Genomic DNA, 16,257 nt, shown 5'->3' with positions numbered 1-16,257 from the left:
TAATCTGCCGCATTTCAGTAAAAAAGACATTCTGGAATGAAAGGTAGGTTGTCATGACAACACAGACTGTGAATAAATATAGCTAAGATTAGAAGATGACTTTTTATAAAACAAAAAGTACATTTTCAAAATCAAAACAAACAAAATAAATGCATTCGAAAGATAACAGAAAAAATAGGCAAAATGAGAAATGTAGCTTTCTTTTTAATTTGAGTTTTGAAAGACTAACTTTTTATGAGTCAATAAATTTCTCTTCTCTTCTCTTTAAAGCATTTGCTGTAATAACATGGGCATTTAGGGCTCGTTTCAGCTAGCGGAAGGTTTTGATATGCAATATACAATTTAATTTTGAACGATTCGTCAATTTCACTGGAAAAATAACCTAATTTTTACATACAAGTTATAGCTAATATAGCTAAAATATCTCGAAATATCTTACAACCTGTACATCCAAAATGCTGAATAAGAGAATAGCGGAGAAAGCGAGCTTGAAATCTATTTCCTTAAGTGAAACGTTGACAACTACGAGTTCGAAGGTAATGGCGTGACGTCATGCTGAAATAAAGCAAACAGAGCTGCTGATTAGTAAAGAACATGGTTTCCGACTTCCGGCCAATTTTCCTGCCACTTTTATGCATGTAAAGCTACATGTAAACGGAAGCAACAACTCCCAACATTGTTGGCCCTAGAATGTTGGGAGTTGTTGCCTCTGTGTTGGCAGTGGTGTGAAAACGGACGAAATAACTCTCGAAAATGTCGAGACCTGCAGTGCATCGTGGAAAGGATACAACCCACAAGCCTTTACGCATGGGTGGCCCCAACAATGTTGGAAGAGCTGTCCAAACGGTTCCAACAAAAGACAAAAGAATGTTGGGAGTTGTTGGCTAGAAAGTTTGACCGGTTTCAATCTTTGCGCTACAACTCCACACATGAACATGAACATGAACGCGGAACAACATGCAACAGCGTGTGCAAACGGACGCAACATCTAACATTCAACGATGCTGGGAGTTGTTGGTCATCAATAATGCATCCCCATGCATGGGGCTTAACGTTACCATCTGGGCCGAGTTGTTCAAAGACGGCTTAAGATAACCCAGGGTTAGTGCGAGATTTGAATTCAGATTTGAAAGCTTAAAAAGCATTTCAGTTTTAATTCTTTTTGTCTACAAGTTGATGATTGGAAGCTCTAAAAATAACAAAGAAAATTATCCGAGAAAATGCTTTTGAACACAAGAAAAAGAAACCCTTAAGCGCTAATCGGCCCTCGAACAACTGGGCCCTGGTAATCATAACCTATATATAGCCAGATCGCGAAAAGTTATTGTTGATGTTGTTGTTGTTGTTTTTTTGTGGCGTTGGTCGTCATAAATAAGCGAAGCGAAAGGCCTAGAGCAGGTTTGAAAGCATCCTACTGAGTAGAGAGCGAGGGGGGGGGGGGGGGGGGGTCAACTTTCTCTTACGTTTAGAGTCAGCAATGACACAAAAAGATATTAAACACCTTACAGAGCATGATACAAAAGCTAACAAGTTGTGCGTTTTAGTTGTATCTATAAAATATGTAAAAATACAACGCAAAAAATTTGCGACCTTATGCGTTTTCCTGTCTACTTCTTAGGGCTTCATCTATCACAATATCGAAACTCTTCATTGTATATGAAATCAGTCACTCTTTAAACGAATGCCACTAAGAAGAAGTTTTTTTATGACATTTTTTCCCTTCGATGCATGCCAAACGTACTACCCCCTCCTTCTGAACTTTCAGCAACATTCACAATGATTACATGAAAAACTTACCTGATTTCTTCTTCGTGCGTTGAAAGCCGCCAATCTTGTCGTGTTAAGTTTGATTGTTTTCACCGGACTGGGTGGTCTCGGACTTAGCATCTGTCAAAAAAGGCACACAAAGACAATGCTTGAATTTTAGGACGTGAATCCAGGGCGGGTTTCCAGGGGTACAGACTAATAGAAGTAATTACGAATTTGTAAGCCTTTTGATTGGCTTAAAAATCTCACTCCACTTTTGTAACCAACCAGAAGCAAACTTAAAACTAATTGTGGTTTCCTTACGCTCTTTACTCCGCGCTGAGTAAGGCTACATACCTTTGGTTTTGAGTTCTGCAAGCTTTTTGGTTTATGAAAAGGGTGTATACAAAAGGAAGCATTCGTCATTACTCACCCTTATCCACGGCGAATTTAAGCAGATCTGACAGTCGGCTCTTTTCCTACGATTAAAGTAAAGCCTAGTGTAAGTAATTGCAAGTCTTCAAAAGCAACGTAAGGGGGAGGGGTAAGACTGCCCTGAGAGGAAATGTTAGAAATGATAAATAGTCAAAATTCAGATCACGTGTAACCAATAGAAAAAAAGCTTCCAAGATGGCAAAAATTTTATCAGAATGCGCGCGCATGAACTGGAGAGTTCGCAGGATTCCTCTTGGAAAGAAGAAAGACCCCGGGAACAAGGTTGAACGACAGGAAGTGTCAGAGTCCAATTTTGTCATGAATTCCTCCAGCTAATGAGGGCCTCTCCAACGCGAAATTTGACATTCTCGTTCACAGGGCTTCGATCCGTTTGGTCAGCGTCAGGGATCGATCCCTGAAGCTAACAAAAAGAATCGAAGCTCTGTGAACGAGAATGGAAATTTGAGGAAGCCAGTTCATGAACCTTTTGCATAAATTTCCGTACGGTGGGCCCTACGGACCAGTAATGTGGCGAGCTTTCGTGAGAAAGGTAAAAAAAGAAAAAGGAAAAACAAAGAAAGAAAGACAAAAAGCTTGGAATGTGCTTTCACTCACTTAGGATTTTTTACAAGAAGCGCGGCGATGAAATCCTTGGCCTGTTGTGAGATGGGATCGAAGTGTTTCGGATTAAATTCGTATTTGACGTCAGTTATTCTTCGACACGTTTCTTCAACTGTTTCTCCTTGAAAAGGTGATACTCCGCTAAGGCTGCAACGGAAAAACAAGAACTGTGATAAATATTTATTCAATCAACATACTCGACCATGCCAAACAGGAAACTTTTCGTAACAACAGAAAAGAAGAACCACCTCGTGGAAATGCTGAATAAAACCATTATTACGTATTATTATAACAACACTTACATGACATAGGTAATAACTCCAACGCTCCTGTAACAAAAGAAACAACAAACCGTTAGAATAAGCAAAATTATGTAAAATCCTTACACAATAATTTTTGGCAGGCGCTCAGAAAGAGGTTTGGGGAGGGGGGTGGGGTTGGGGAAAAGAGGGAGACCAGGCGCACGAGGAAGGAAGGTGACACAGTCACTTCCGTTCCTTCTTCCTCGCGTCCCTCCCCTCCCCCTTTACACAGCACGCTAATTCAACAGAGATCAATAACAAGCATACGTACCAAGTATCTGTGGTAAAATCTACAGGTTCTCTGTTCACTAGTTCTGGAGCTAAGGAAAAAAAATCAACACAGTATTTGTTTAAGTTTGCTTTAACACGGTTATTGTATCGTGGGTTTACTAACGCTAGCTAAAATATGTCTTCTAGTTCGTTTTACTTACCGGAAAACTCGGGATTTCCAAAAACTTGTCTAACTACAGGTTCTGAATCGGCAAGTTCCGCCGCACAGCCAAAGTCAATAATCTTAACCTTTGGCAACGGTCCCGCCTCTAAGAGAAGGTTTTGAGGCTAAACAGGAGAAGCAACGCAAATATTAGAATGTCAATGTTATCAGCTAGAACAAATACTCAAAATAGCCCAATTTGGAATCACCTTAAGCCTTTTTTTCCTCAAAGCAAGTCCTCGTGCTAACCATTCACATGAGCATAAGTTCAAATCAAATTGCCTTACTTTGATAAACAGGTTGAGGAGATTTCACAAGTAGGTTTTTAGTGTGGTCCTATAATTTCGGACCAAACGAAACAGAACTGTCGCAATAAACGATCGATGATTACTCAGTGAAGCCTGAACTCCCGTGAAGTTATTAATAGTCAATGCTCTTCAATTAAATGAATACAGCGCTCTACGAAATACATTCTACCCAGAATACAAGTATTTAGGCTATTATCCACCACAGAAACGAGAAGGAACAGGGTACAGTTAACTTACGCAACGACTTCTCGGGATGTTACTTGAGACAAAGAAAAAAAATTAGGCAATAGCTGACCCGCAGCGCGTCCAATAGCTGACCGGCAGCGCGTCCAACAGCTTACCCGCAGCGCGTCCATTAGCTGACCCGCAGCGTGTCCAATAGCTGACCCGCAGCGCGTCCCCAATAACGATCCCAGAAACAATTGCGGGACAAATCTCGGCTCCAGTTCCTTTTCGTTCATTTGGTGGCGAAATGACCTCATTTATAGTGAGAGTGACTTGTTTATTTTCCCACTTTAGATCGTGTGAAGACCTCACTAAGTGAACTTGGCGTTAGTCTTACGGTAAAACTACTCGAATCAATTTAGGTTCCTGGGAAACTGCTCACCTACCCCTCGCCTAAGGTATCATTAACATTTGCTTCTCACTTAGGGCAAAATGATGGCTTATGGGAGGGGTGGGTGGGTAGTTTCCCAGAAACCTAGATTGACCCAACTGCTCAATCGAACATAAGAAAAAGTGAATGATCAATAAGTGAAAAAGAGGTTTACACCACGATCACATACAGGGTTACAAGAAAGAGTCCGCTAGAAAAGCATAACGTGGTGTGCAAGGAGAGGACAACTAAACCAAGCTAAAGAGGACTATGAACCCTAACATTAACAGCCTCACCTTCAGGTCGAGGTGCACGATACTAAGGTCTCTTAGATGTTGAACTCCTTCAAGTATCTCTCGCACGTAACCAATGGCAACTTTCTCCGATAAATTGTCCATGACAGCCAGGTGATCAAACAGACGACCACCAGCTAAAAGTTCAATAATTATTACATAGTTCTTCGGCGTGTCAAACACGTCGATAAAGCTGCTCAAATTCGGATGTTTTAGTCTTCTTAGAAGATGAATTTCGTCCTCTACGTCTTCTTTGCCAACCATTCGTTTTTTTACTAGTTTGGCAGCAAATTCTCTGCCTGTTGTTTTTTCAACACATTTCTTCACAACAGAGAACCGGCCCCTATAAAGAACAAGAGAATACAGCTTATCAGTTTAGAGGCGAAAATAGAGCGTTTTCACTCACGTGGCCAGCATCTACGCAAACTTATTAGAACAAAACAAAGCGTTTTAATACATAAGAAAAGAGTTCAACTCCCATAGGATTGGTTTGGGACACCAACATGGCCGCCGTTTCTTTGGTTTGGAACAACAATATGGCCGCCGTGACGTCATGTGAAAACACTCTATAGGCCACTTCCGAGTTGCCACAAGCCTCTGTTTCAAAGCGAGGCTAAGTTAGAAGCCATTAATATGAAAATGACATTTTCACAACAAAAGTTTTACACTTAGCCGCGTTTAGAAGGTGAGAGTGTTTGAAACTCAGAAATGGTCTATTACTTCGCGATTACAATAGTTTGATATTGTTACGCGTTGTAATTGGCTAAAAACTCTCGCGCTGTTTTTCAACCAGTCAGGAGAAAGACCAAAACCAACCGTGACCCGACTTGCACTCACGCGATTTCTCGCGCTTAGCATGTGGTAAGTGCATTTGCTTATCAAATACAATCATATTACAAATAAAAAACATTGCTTTCTCGTCTACTCACCTTCCTAGCTCTGCGTATATATTGTGAAAATTTTCAATATCTGTCTTCCACACTATGGGCTCCGTTTTGGAGCCGCTACGCACTTTTCTCTTGTGTTTCTTCTTCTTTTCGTCGTCTGAATAAGAACAAAATAATAATCTTTGTGAGCATATGACCAAGGATAGGACCTCTAACATCTTTATACCTACCCCTCCCCTAAACCAACATTTTGCCCCAAGTAAGAAATAAGTGTTAACGTTGGATTAGGGGAGGGGTAGGAGGGAAGTTTCTAAGAAACGTCTGATGATCCCTTTATGCTACAGTAGGTGGAATGTCGCAAACTTATACTCCAAGAAGTGCTTTTTAATTTTGGATGCTCCGCAAAACCGACACCAGTTGTTGCTAAAGGAAGCCGCATGCATCCGGTGAGAACAAGCAACTGAAACAAGCTGACCTTGATCTTTCGTTTTCACGTTATTTTTTACCATTTTTGTTATTACTAAATTTATTAATTTAATTTATTCGATTATTCATTATTGCTGCAAATAATCCATTTTTAAGATTTTAAGATTTAATTTATTTGGTTTCTTTGTACCTTTCCCTTGCGCGCGCTTATTAATAACGTTAAGTTTGAAGTGTAATCACGAGTTGTAACATCACGTGCAATTGCATCATGTATCACCAGATATTGTTGACTCAAATCACAGTAACTGTATTACTTGCAACTGAAGATGATCGTAGATCAATCAATCGAAACTTGTCTTACTTTAAATTGGAAGTTGAAGTTCATTTTTTAAACAACAACAAAAAAAGTTTCCACCTTTTGTCCTAACTCATTTCCTAGCGTATCCTGGTCCATGGAGCCCCCAGGGGATAAAAAAAGGGGATACGTCCCATCACATCCACCGCAGGGGGATGCAGGGGCGTGAAGGTCATGGAAACGGGTTAACTTGCGTCATAGCATACATTGGCGCCAAAACTGGTTCGCAGACAGCAATACCCCCACACCTCCTCGGTTAATTTTAACGGTTGTAAAAGAAAGGACTGGGATAAAAGAATGGTTCTAAGGGTGGAGGTACAGAGTAGTGTCCCTTCCAGGGAGAGTAACAGAGGTGGCCGAACAGGGATGGGGAGAGTGAGAACCGGGGAAGAACTTACGTCCAGCACGCGCCAGATCTGTAGGGTATGTCTCAAGGTGAGTTTTTGGTTTGATTGAATCAATGTTGCTTTTTGTCCTTGCTTACTTAGTGCAAGGCAGCCACATTTCCATATTTTGGTGCGTATCTGGCTAGTGACAGTGTTTTCCTGAGATAAAAGGTACGAAATTTCCAGCGCAGTTGTTGTGTTAATTCAGTTAAAGAGCTTAAGACTTCCCAAACATGATGAAGAGAATGACATGACGATAGGGGCGCGTCAGGGGATGGGGTGGGGTTGTGGCGGGAAGAGAACTGGCAAACGTTGGCATATGCGCAGATCTTATTCTTTAATCTGAAAGGGGAACAACAAAGAAAGAGCCCTGAAGGAAAACCTGAAGAAATACTTTATTCAGCAAGACGATGATTTTTGATATTTGAAGAAAGCTCCGTGTCTTCTTCATTTATGCTCACTTGTACTCTTTAATGCCTTCAGCCAACTTAAATATTCATAATTTCAAAACTGAACGAGATTTTAACCCGCGCGTTTGAACTGGAGTAGCGCAAAGGGGTGACTTGTCTGTATGAAATATATCGACGATGCGCGCAAAAACAGGAACTAGAAGTTTAACTCACCCACGAGGAAAAAACGCGGGAAACCAAAGGAGGGCATTTCACAGCAAAGATGAGATTATCAATGTGACCACTTTCATTTGTATTTATTTTCTGGTATGTAATTGCGCTGAGCTCAAATACTTATGCAATACCAGGTGTAAACTATTTTAAACATGCTTAATAAATTATCATTCTTAAACTAGCTTGACCTCGAATCCAAAGATTGGAGCATTGCACTTGGCAAATGCATTGCATTACAATTTTGTCGATAAATGAAAATAAAAAAAATTATCAAAATAATTTCCTCCATTTATAATTTCAAATGCCAAGTACTATGGAGGCCAATTTTTAAATCAAATTTAACCATAATTAAATGTTAAATAATTTATTCAAAGGAAAACATTCCTCTCATTTTCCAACATTTTTACCTGGAAGACAAATTTTGCCTTAATTCATAACTTATTAGAAGCTCTTCTTGGAAAAAGTAACTACAGTATTTTTGAAACTCTACCCTACAAAAAGAAAAACCCTTTTTAAAACTCTGTTTTCAATTATTCAGTAATTGAGTTAACGTAATTTAAGTTATTTTCCAGAGAAAGTTACAGAATCTGATTGGAAGGCTTTCAAAGTTGAATGCAAAGTAACCGTGCCTGCACGACTCTTACATTCACGTGATACACGCAATTGCTACTCATGAAAGATCAAGCAAACGATAGCTCAGACTTTTGACTGCACGTGATTTATAGCTGACCAGCAGGTAACGTGACTCCATGCGCGTTTAACTTTCATGCATTTATTTTTTTCTGGAAAACAACTTTTTTCGTCATCTTCTTGCATGTTTTTTGCTCGTGATATTTTATGCGTTATTGACAAAGCCTATTTCTTTGAAGCATTAACAGCGGTTCTAAATAGCATTATCTCTTTTTAGAGTTTAAAAGTCAACTACCTATATTGTTTTACTAAACAAGTACCACCTAGCGTTTAATACAAGTTCAAATAACTATATAGCAATTTAGAGTAGAAATTATCTTTACAACGATTGCTATCTTTACAAGTGTTGAAAATCTTATAAGTGAATAATTATCAACTCTATTCTGTAGAAGTACGTAGAAAGCTTGTGTTGTTTAAGCTGGGGTATTAAATGCATCCCTCTGCAAGAAGCAATACAGCAAGATGAAACTGTGAGTACAAGTTTTATAAACTTCAATATGACGTTTAATAGGATCTAAAGGGGCTGTGTCACAACTTTGTAGTTCATATTACGAAGTCTTGCACGCGTAATCACTTCTTGTTTTGCAAAAAAGATGCTTTCCAAAGTACGGATTTTTCTCGCTTAAAATGTCACCTTAAGCGAAAAAAAAATTGACAAAGCATGTTTGTAAAGATTTTCAAAGTTTCAGCCGACGAGGGAATTGTTAAATAAAGTAAACTTGTCGAGTTTTCAACTCAAAAACTTTTTCACATTCGTGCTTGCGTGATTAGCGCACAAAAAGCAAAACATTTTGACGTCACAACCATGTTTACATACTCTCATGCAAACACGCCCCTCGGCCAAACAGAGCGCGCGTACTATCTTAGTCATTTTATAAATGTCTATGGAACTTAACGTTAGCGAAGAAATTATTTGTAAATGACTAAATTACAGTTTCATGTCAAACAAATTCCTGCGTTTGAATTTTGATAGATTTCGTGACACAGCTCCTTTAAAAGGCGCATAACACGATTCAAAGTGCTACTTTCCATTCTGTGTTCTTTAGGTGAGTGAAGTTTAGTCTCAAACGTTCTTCTGTTAGTATCGTAAGTTACCCATTAAACAATTCCCTTTAATGTTATGTTTTTCACTGTTAAGTCTGTGAGTTAATCCATGCACCATGAAAAGAAGTTTTTAGAGAAGAGATAGCAAAATTTCGTCAGCTTTGTTTAAACTGGGTTAAGTTTACCCCACTTACTACTGTTAGCGTTTCCCCCAAAACGTTAACACAATTTAGTATTTTAAAAGAAAAGAATTTTAAAAGACTTTGGAGGGTGTGGTCAGTGATCTAATACTAGGATTACTGTAAATACAGCGTTTCTCCCTACCCTTCCCCTGACAAAAGCAAGTAAAGCAAAGTTCTCCCTTCACCTCTCCCCTACCACGAGGCTGACCAACCACAACAACTACCAACGCTGTTTCAACACCTCTGCCACTAGCACTCTTGACGAACCTCCCCTGTAAATCGAAGATACCTACCCCTCCCTTCCTCGTTATGGACGTCGGTATTGCAGTAAATGAAAGGTCACTCTTTCCCTCAACAAAACAGACCAGATACTACAAGAGTGGTGTGGGGTTTCTGTATCTGAAGCGTCCCCTCCCACCCCTCTCTCCTAAAAACTCACCACTTTCAACGTCCAGTGTTATAGAGTCTGTCATAGGACTATGTTTGCTGATACCGATCTCATTGTTAGCACTAACTCTAAACTGGTAAGTAGCACCAGGCGTCAGGTCATCGATCACCGCACTATTTCCCGCCACAAACGGCACGGCCGGCATCCACATGCTCACCCCTGTCTCTTTGAATTCAACCGCGTAACCCATGATCGGTTTCCCGCCATCCAACTGGGGTGGTTCCCATTGTAGAACGATTGAAGATGACGTCATTTCTTTGACGTAAGGTTTCGAGGGAGGCTCCGGTACACCTAAGAAAAAACAGGAAATGACCGAAGGCTCAGAAATCAACCACGGTTCATTAACCGTGTAAGCCTCAATATCCACATACAAATTCTCCAGAGTTGAGAGAAGTTGATAAAAGATCAAATCATTTTCCCTTTCATGATCATTTTCTTAGTTATCCTAACCATTTCTGTTCACAACGTATGGATGGTGTTAGGAGAAAATTGATGTTGGTCACAACAGGGATAATGGAAGAGCCCTAATAACAGATACAAACACAATTCTCATTGTGACAATGGACTTGAAGGGCGACAAAAAACATCCGTGGACTGTTTTCGTCTTTTCGTGTAGTCGGTATAGCAACAGACATCGCGGTTTAGAGGCCGCTTGTCTAAACATTAGTAAACAAGCTCTTATGGAAATAAAAACACACATCGAGGAAACGAGTACCGTTCCGAAAACCAAACGTTTTTTGCTCAACCTAGCATACAAAGAGGCCTTTCAAGATGTGACTAACTAACGACAAAACTTTCAGTGTCAGTTAACTGTGTAAAATGCTTAGGTATTACAAAACTTTCGTTTAAGATACTTCTGATAGGGCAATAAAATCAGAAATTATTCAGCTTCTCGTCCCAGGTTTTGCCGAAAACGGCACTTGTTACCACGACTGGTCAAACTGGTTTGGAAAGCTTTTTACCTAGAACAGCCACATGAGCCGAACACGTGATCCGGCGTGACGCGCACGTGACAGTACAATGGTAAATTGCGGTGTCGGAGGTCTCTGTTGACAAAATGTCCAGCCCGAGAGTGCAGCGGTCGTTAACTATTCTGATATTCTCATCCTTTTCTATAGATTTCTTGTTCTTAGTCCAAGTGACTGTGTAGGGGTGGGTGGGAAGTGATGACAATTGGCAGCAAAGCCGTAAATGCTGGCCGCTTTTGACAACCACATCATGAAGAACGCGAGAAAAGGCTGACAGCGTGAAATAGAAAACGTTGTGCATTGTTAGTTGGTTATAGACTACGAGTAACCCAAGTTTAAATTTACTCGAAATCTTGGTGGGTTAGCGTTAAGCAACAAATTAACAGGAAAACAGTGTTAGTCAACCCGATTTTCATAGTTTAAAATAATAGATTTAACTCAGTTCACAACCATATCGTTGCTTTAAACACAAATATCATTAGTTTAGACACAGCACGGCATATCCTGATCGCCAAGGCTTCTACGCTTTTAAGACAGCATAAGGGAGAAACCACTGAGTGGAGCTACCGTCGAAAAAGAACTGTTAGGCTTAACTAAAGCATTTAATCCCCATCACATTAAAACCTTTTCTTCTCTACATAGATTTAACCCAATTAAAAATACTATAAGCATATAGTATCTTACGCATCTGAACAGAGATTTCCGTTTACCTAGTTTTTTTTTTTAAGGTAACAGATGCACTTTACAAATTATTACGAACGAAGAACGTGTTGTGAATATGGCACCTTAAAATGTCGGAACGTAAGACGTCTACTTTAGTCTACTATAGCAAACAAGTAATAAATTAAATAAAGACTTACTTATTTCATTCGAGTTTCCCTTCTGATTCTGCAGGAAATATAACAAAGGAGGTGGTTAGACAATAGAGAAGGTACAAAATACGCAACTCTCTTCGTAGCCTGCGAGAAAGCTCTCTAGGGCCTTGGGCGGCGGGGAAAGGGAGAAAACGAGAATTTTTTCTTCCCTGCCCCCAGACTCGTCCCTTTTAGGAAACGTATTTCTTAGGTTCAAACATTGCAACTATCCTATAACCATGACGTCACACTTGTTACATCATAACTATGACGACATATTTACCAAGGAATAACGATGACGTCTTAAGTCACATCACAAACCATATAACAAGGCAAGCACGTCAACGATGACGTAATATTCTTTACGTCATAATACACGAAGGCAAGTCTACGTACCGTGGATGCTGGAGGGTTGTCCTCGTTGCCATGTTCGTTTTCATCACCAGTCAACTCCGTGCGATATTTGTCGATATTTTGTTTGATTTTATTAGAGAATGTATTGAGGTACGAGGAATCTTTCTGTTTCTTCTGAACCCGCGGACGAGCCTTCTCGTCACTTCTGTAAAAATAACACAAGAAATAAGAATTATCAGAATATTTATACTTCTCCGACATAACCAAGGCCTTTTTAAAGACTCAAAATATTGCCAAATTGTTAATAATTCCACCACAGTCCTTCTTCCGCTTTTAAAAATATTCTAAGAAACATGTAAAAGACGACACGTGGTTATGCCAAAGATGAGGACAACGACAGCTTTGGTAGTAGTTAAGATGACGCGGTGGTGGCTTAAGATCAATGATGGAGTGATGATGGTGGTGGGGTGATGTCAACGATGAGATGAAAATGGTATGCCATAGTGACGTCCGTGATAGAGGTGGTAGTGGTGAACGTTTAAGACCTTAATCTTAGATAACGGTTAACAAGTGTCACATTTAATAAACAGCGCCTTACGAAAGCATACCGCGCTTGCCACTGGTTATAATTCCCCCATGATGGTTTAACTTCCAGTTGCTATCACTTCAGTACAAACCACGTCGCAATGATCGCATTTGTAACCGACTACCATTTGTAGCCTTGAGAAGTGACTGGTTCATGTCTTTCCAATGCACTTGCATTCCCTCATGACCCCAGAGACAGGTCAGCACAGAGTACCGTGTGTAACAGTCACAAAAGTCAGCTCACTTACATGTTAAAGCTTCGATTCCGTGCGAGTGACGGCAGCGTCCTCTCTTTATCTTTTTTCCCTTTTACAGATCTGAACGAGAACAACAAGCCAAAGTTACTAAGTGCTGCAAGTGTTGAGCTCAAAAAACGTTTTCAACTCAATGGTTAACGACATAAATTTTTAATAAACACATGTTGAAACGTCAATGTAGGACAGAACGAGGTATTTCGCATTCAATGCACCAAAAAACAAAACCTCGTTTGCAGGTCAACATTGGCAAGAGCGAGGCCAGCCTCTCTCTTCAGGGTTCAATGCAGACCGATGTAGACCGATATCCGCAAATATTGACCTCTAGGAGTCCAGCATCGCGCATGAGAGTCCAATGTAGACCTTCTCTAGAAATCTTGATCTTTGCTTAAGTTCCTTACATTGAAAGCTCAAAATTCATCTGCTTTAACTCGGGCTATTACGTTACGTTAGGAGACGTTGCTCAATATATTTTCCTCTAAATACAAAAAACAATTTGATATAATAAAATAAAACAGAACTTACGTAAAACTTTCATGTCTTGTCACCTTTTTCCTCGAAAACGTTCTGAGCAGGAACGAAACAACAAAAATTAATTTACGGCATGTGAAGAAACTTGTACTCTTAAGAAACAGAAAAAAAAAACAGTAACGAAATAATGACGATCAACTTTTGTGATTGTGCCGCCCGGTTCGCTCAATTGGATAAGCGCCGGTCTGCCGAGTGGGAGGTCGCGGGTTCAATTCCCGACCGGACCAACACCCAGGGCCTTAAAATAACTGAGGAGAGTGCGCTGCCTTTGTTGTGACATCTACAAAGGTTAGACATTCTAGTCTTCTCGGATAGGACCGTAGGCCCCGTCTCACAGCTCTTTCTCTGGTCTGATTCTTGTGGGACGTAAAAGAACTCACACTGCTGTTCGTAAAGAGTAGGGGGCGTAGACCCCGGTGGTGTGGTACAGCCTTTCGTGGGCTGGGTGGATAATGAAGGGGTGAAAAAAATTGGGATGTTGGTCCTGTTTCATCCCCTGTCACCGTGTTGAGTCACCGTGGCGAATTCAATATATACATGTGTATAAATAAGATTGAATTATTTTACGACTGGATACTCAAAATAAAAACCTTTACCTATGGACGATTTTTTTTAGATGCTCGTGTTATTTTGTGCACAAAACGTAACACAGAAATAAATGGAGAAGGTGCAATAGTTAACTTTTTAATTCAAGACCGGGAGCGGAAGGGCCTTCCGTACCAAAAACAGCTAAAATATGGCGAAAAACTTACCCCCCAGATTTCTTTGGGGAAAGTGGAGTTTCTTGATCTGAAAACACAGAAAACAGTGTACACTTAGCTTACAGTTGCAAAGCAAAATCGCACAAAAAAAGTTACCCGCTACCAACCTTCTACGTTGTTGTTGGGTTCTTTTTTAAGAATCTTGGCGGGTACGAGACCGAGTTTATCAGCGGTAGCGTTACAAACGTATCTCCAGTTCTTGTCGTGTTTTCTGTTAGACACCAGTAACACCACTTCGCCTTTCTTCACAGAAAGATGGTCCTTATCTTTTGATTTGAAGTCCTCAAGCACCACGAAACGTTCTTTGTGACGCTGAAATAAAGCAAGAATTAAAATGTAATGTTTGCCACTCTTTTGGATATAAGTGCTACTTATTTATTTACAGTTTAAGCAAGTCGTATGAGACAGTGCAAGCTGACACATCACGTTATAAAGGATCAACGTCGCTTACCGAAGCATTGGGAAATGGTGACGTAAGATCTTCTAGCGACTGCGCAGTAGCCAGGTCGATAAGGTTCATATGTTTGAGACGGTTCGTCGGACAGTTGAAGACTGGGATCTAGAAAAAAAGTAGAGCAAAGATCACGGCTGTGAACTCTTTTAGACTGAAACATTTTCAGTCTATCGACCCCGGGCTGACGGAAGGGGGCAATTTGCAGTCACCCCAGACTTTGCTTGGAACAGTCAACCTGTAGTACTGTGAACAGACGTATGTTACTATGCCAGACTAAGTATAACACGTAATCATATTGCACTGACTGTCATACCTGCGAAGGTTTCTTGAGAGAGCCAGTATCGGGCATGCTGTGACTGTGCCCGCGAGCCATGCTGGTAATCGGTGAAGTGTGGCTTGATGGGGTCACTTGACCTTGTGTTGTAACGGGTCCCGTGGGTGTCATGGCCGGGAGGCTAAAGGAAAGAAAAAGTGTTCAATTTCGCGCGCTCTAATTCAGGTTTCGTACTTTAAGCCTTGTTTTTGACTATAAGATGAACACCTATCTAAGAAGGACGGTACAGGTCCTTAGGGCCAACTGGCTGTACTAAGATGAGACTTAAAAGTTGGCGAAAAGGTAAGAAGACTTCACTCACATGCCATTGGCTTGTTGCTTTTGATATTCGATTGGGTTTCCCAAAGCTGTAAAAAATGACAGAGATGAACATCCATTAGGACAACGACAATTTTAGATGAAGCAGTTTTATATTTTTTCTTTAAAAATAAACTTTATTTTCTTAAGTGGTTGATATCATGCTATAATTTAACTGATTAGTACTATGTTATAGTCTCAATAACTTTTGAGACCCGCTATTACTTAACAGAAAGGCGTTTCATATATTTAGAAATCACTTCTTCTAAAGTTCATTCAACAGAAAATGTCAACATCTGCCAAAGTTTAAATGGGTTTAAAAAAGAGGTTATGTAGCCTACAAAAGGTTTCTTTTTTCTTTCAAGATTTAGATCAAGGAAAACCAATTGGTAGTCAAGTTTAAACTTTACACAAAAACTTAATTAACCATATGACGAAGTTTAATGACAGAAATTATTGAAATTTAAGTTTATTTTAACATTAGTGGGAACATTTAGTTTATTTCAAACCTTTATGTGTGGGGTTTATTGTTTCACCATCGTCGCTTGATTCTGGATTCAACAGTTACATAAGAGTGAAAACAAAGTTAGCAAGAAAATCATATAAAAAATTCTTTTCTTTGTTTAAACGCAAATCTAAACCACTAGGCGGCATTTCGTGTTGTAAACATAATAAACCACTTTTACTTTTTAGTCAGCGGGGACCAGTAACAGAAATCAGTTAAGGTGAACATGCAACAACGTTAATGAATAATTAAGCATTCCAGTTTTTTCCTAGTAAATATCGCAGCTTTTTCAGGGAACAAAGGGTGATCTGTTAACCAAACTGGATTAAGTGCACACAAAACAATCTCAAGTTTTATCAAATCCTTTGTTGTAGCCTGCGAACATGCTCTCCATTTCGAATGGCAAGCGAAGCGAACCCCGAACACGCCTCTCGCTCTTGGGAAACTGCCCACCTACCCTTCTCCTTAACCATCACTTTGCCCCAAGTGAGAAGTAAGTGTTAATGTTGGCTTAGGGAAGGGTAGGTGGGCAGTTTCCTAGAAACCTAAATTGCTCCATAATGTACATAGTTCTAACTTTGGAGAT

General features: G+C 40.0%; 1 protein-coding gene across 16 annotated transcripts in view; it reads right to left on the bottom strand.

Moving 5' to 3' along the window:
* Window positions 1-16,257, bottom strand: part of LOC140924107 (triple functional domain protein-like) — a 115,155-nt gene that overhangs the window by 433 nt on the left and 98,465 nt on the right. For 12 of the 16 annotated variants that reach the window (XM_073374117.1, XM_073374108.1, XM_073374109.1 and 9 more), the window contains 21 exons: window positions 15,676-15,717; window positions 15,171-15,216; window positions 14,849-14,990; window positions 14,533-14,640; window positions 14,189-14,393; window positions 14,073-14,109; window positions 13,315-13,356; window positions 12,784-12,852; window positions 11,993-12,155; window positions 11,603-11,630; window positions 10,737-11,012; window positions 9,766-10,065; window positions 5,663-5,777; window positions 4,737-5,076; window positions 3,536-3,662; window positions 3,376-3,424; window positions 3,105-3,131; window positions 2,797-2,949; window positions 2,180-2,225; window positions 1,798-1,887; window positions 1-555 (listed from right to left, as the gene is read on the bottom strand). The exon at window positions 1-555 is cut by the window's left edge and continues 433 nt beyond it. In XM_073374117.1, coding sequence (XP_073230218.1) covers window positions 523-555; window positions 1,798-1,887; window positions 2,180-2,225; window positions 2,797-2,949; window positions 3,105-3,131; window positions 3,376-3,424; window positions 3,536-3,662; window positions 4,737-5,076; window positions 5,663-5,777; window positions 9,766-10,065; window positions 10,737-11,012; window positions 11,603-11,630; window positions 11,993-12,155; window positions 12,784-12,852; window positions 13,315-13,356; window positions 14,073-14,109; window positions 14,189-14,393; window positions 14,533-14,640; window positions 14,849-14,990; window positions 15,171-15,216; window positions 15,676-15,717 — 2,438 coding nt within the window. In that variant the 3' untranslated portion in view covers window positions 1-522. Of the gene's footprint in view, window positions 556-1,797; window positions 1,888-2,179; window positions 2,226-2,796; window positions 2,950-3,104; window positions 3,132-3,375; window positions 3,425-3,535; window positions 3,663-4,736; window positions 5,077-5,662; window positions 5,778-7,474; window positions 8,541-9,765; window positions 10,066-10,736; window positions 11,013-11,602; window positions 11,631-11,992; window positions 12,156-12,783; window positions 12,853-13,314; window positions 13,357-14,072; window positions 14,110-14,188; window positions 14,394-14,532; window positions 14,641-14,848; window positions 14,991-15,170; window positions 15,217-15,675; window positions 15,718-16,257 lie in introns of those variants that run through there. The other 4 variants (XM_073374113.1, XM_073374116.1, XM_073374119.1 and 1 more) reach the window with 4 other exon arrangements.

The sequence above is a fragment of the Porites lutea genome, chromosome 14, assembly GCF_958299795.1.
Source record: "Porites lutea chromosome 14, jaPorLute2.1, whole genome shotgun sequence".
Classification (NCBI taxonomy): Eukaryota; Metazoa; Cnidaria; class Anthozoa; order Scleractinia; family Poritidae; genus Porites; species Porites lutea.
This window is presented reverse-complemented; position numbering and strand designations above follow the sequence as displayed.